Genomic DNA, 2687 nt, shown 5'->3' with positions numbered 1-2687 from the left:
GTGTGTGTGTGTGTGTGTGTGTGTGTGTGTGTGTGTGTGTGTAAAAGGGACTGAGCAGAGAGTCCAAATAGTTAGCTAAAAGGGATAGATAACGGTCCAACCTCTGCCACCCAAATTGGTAGTATGCAAACTTGACCAAACCTACTTTAAAAAAAGACTTCTATAAAAACTATGTGGTTTAATTGATTTCTTATTTGAATATTTTTCTCCATGCATCAATGCAGCATGTGGCCCCAGCATCAACATAATAACTTTGTACTATTTTTTGGTACCTGATCACAGGTGTTATCCAGGATGGAGAGGCAACCGTTGCCATGTGAGGGAGAAACCATCTCTCTCTACCTCGACACCCAAACCAGAGGACACACAGCTGGGTAGTAAAGAAACGCAGTTCCCTGCTCCATTAAACTGTCTAAACTGTCATGAATTTATTTACTGAATCCTTGCAATACCTGTTAATGTCTATTCATTAAACGTTTGCTATGCAGTGATTAAATGTACCTCTTTCTTGTAGACGCTGTGTATGTTGGCAACCCCATCGGACTGCTGCTGCTTGTATCTGGAGTTGCTGTCTGCACTCTGGCTGTATACAAGAAAAAACACTACCTAATGTGAGTTCTAGATACAATGACTCCTTTTGGCTGGTGATAATGATGATGATGATGATGATGATGTGTGCATTTTTTTTGCTGGCTCTACAGAAAGCCCAACCCGATGGACTATGGAGTGATGGATAACCCAGCCTTTGACTGGAGAGCAGAGGTTAGCGCAGAGAAATATCCAATCAATCATCAGCAAATTCTGTTCGGGCAACATTAGGTTTCTCAGCTATACAAATCTCATTTTTCCACCATCTGCCTTACATTAATTCAATAAGTGGAACTAATCTTTGAGGAGGTCAAAAGGTGGTCGCTGAGCCTTTCTGTTAGATCATATTTTTGATTCAGGATTATCGATTTTGTGGTTTATGTAGACTTTTGTGCTTCTGTGTGTATTTAAATGCACATTGTAGTGCATATACAGCAGGTAGACACAATAAACGAACCATATCATGTGCGTAAATGCAGAACCACAAGCATTACACCAAAAATAACCAGTTTAATTAACAGCTTTCTGAATCTGAAAAAAATGTGTCTAAAAGGTGGTATTTCTAAAACATAGACAGATCCTGTTCAACACTCTGAGCGGTAGAAACACTATGTGATTATTCCACCTCTGGAAAATGGGTTATGACAGTTAGAGGTGTAATTATGGATCCATAGCAGGTCAATTTGATTTTAATTGTGCCTGCATTTCATGCGCTCTCACACATTAAGGCTTATCTCATTTTAAGCCAGTGTACATCATTGTCTTTCAATCAGCCCCCGTGCCTGCATGAAAGACCAGGCTGTTGTCCCAGACTTAACCCCAGCAGGATTGATGGTAGGGGCCTTACCATCAGCGTCTACCCCTGGAGGAGGGAGGTGGAGGTAAGGTGTCTCTGCTCAGCCTTTGGGGCTTTACCCTAGTTATCTGTGCAGAAGTCAGTGACGTGATGCATGTCTCTTTGTGTCCACAGCAGTGCTTAACCCTCAAAGATGCCAAGCTGTCCTTCGCCAACCCATTGTACAATCACCCCCCTCATGCTAATAGTGCTGACAACAAAAGCTCTGAAGCATAAAAACAATGGACTTTACATTTTGACACAGCAGTAGATCTGGGTCCATCAGTGTGTGCACATACTTGATGAGTTTGTCTTGACATGCTGAGGTACCAAGTGGCGGGGAAACAATGCAAATAATGAAAGAAAGTTTGGATATTTTCCAGGAAAGTATTTGAATGTCAGTTTTTATACACTGCTGTTGCTGTTGTGATTGTCAGCTACATTATTAATAATCACTGTCTTTAATAAACACTGCCTTTAAACCAATCACTATTGTCTTGGGCAGCTCTGTGTTTCTGACATGGCAACGGTGGCCCTGCAAAACAGTCTTGAGAAGGATTTTGAACCAGCGAATGAAAAACCGCCACGTAAAATATTAAATTTGTAACAGGAGCTAATTAAACTAGCTGGATACATGGTTAAATATAATTTGCTGTTACCAGTGTATTGCCCTGTGTATTTTCTCCATAGCAATCCCCACTAATCCCAAAACATCCCAGTTAGATAGTAAATGCTGTAAACTAATTCTTTTGTAAATCTTTACAATCATTCCCATGAAAAAACTAGCAGGCCTGCCATGGTCCACGAACTAAATTGTCTTCAAAACCTGCCATTTTCAGCATGTAGCTTGCTAGCTTTAAGTTGGTTGTTGTTTCCCGAAGCGAACAGAGAGTGGAAGGCAATGGACACCCGTCGCCGCTGCAAACAGTTATCCTGGAAATGTACTTCCATTCGTTGATCCAGTCTAGTTTAGCCCAACATAAAGACTGGAAGCAGTTGTAAACGAGTCAAAATGGGCATTAGATCAAATCCCCAAAAAATAGATGGTGGCCACTTTGTAAACTAAACACAACCAGTGTAGCAGTTTAGCAGGAGTGCTTTAGTGCTCTTGCAGTAACAGTAGTGAGTCCCTTTTGATTAAAGTTTTTTTGTTTGTGCTGGCAAAAGCAGAACACATCCAGGTCATTGAACTGAAAGACTCCACTGAACACACAGAACTTTCCAAATGAGTCCTGACTTCATTAGTGATCCTTTTTAATTCCCA

General features: G+C 41.0%; 1 protein-coding gene across 2 annotated transcripts in view; it reads left to right on the top strand.

The window, feature by feature from the left end:
* malrd1 (MAM and LDL receptor class A domain containing 1) overlaps positions 1 to 1915 on the top strand; it is a 45476-nt gene extending 43561 nt beyond the window's left edge. Inside the window, exons 29-33 of one of the 2 annotated variants that reach the window (XM_032504241.1) lie at positions 283 to 374; positions 515 to 611; positions 702 to 762; positions 1362 to 1469; positions 1562 to 1915. In XM_032504241.1, the coding sequence (XP_032360132.1) occupies positions 283 to 374; positions 515 to 611; positions 702 to 762; positions 1362 to 1469; positions 1562 to 1660 (457 nt within the window). In that variant the 3' untranslated portion in view covers positions 1661 to 1915. Of the gene's footprint in view, positions 1 to 282; positions 375 to 514; positions 612 to 701; positions 763 to 1361; positions 1470 to 1558 lie in introns of both variants that reach the window. The other variant, XM_032504240.1, reaches the window with a different exon arrangement.
* Positions 1916 to 2687: the final 772 nt, after the last annotated feature.

This window comes from Etheostoma spectabile, chromosome 22 (genome assembly GCF_008692095.1).
Source record: "Etheostoma spectabile isolate EspeVRDwgs_2016 chromosome 22, UIUC_Espe_1.0, whole genome shotgun sequence".
Classification (NCBI taxonomy): Eukaryota; Metazoa; Chordata; class Actinopteri; order Perciformes; family Percidae; genus Etheostoma; species Etheostoma spectabile.
This window is presented reverse-complemented; position numbering and strand designations above follow the sequence as displayed.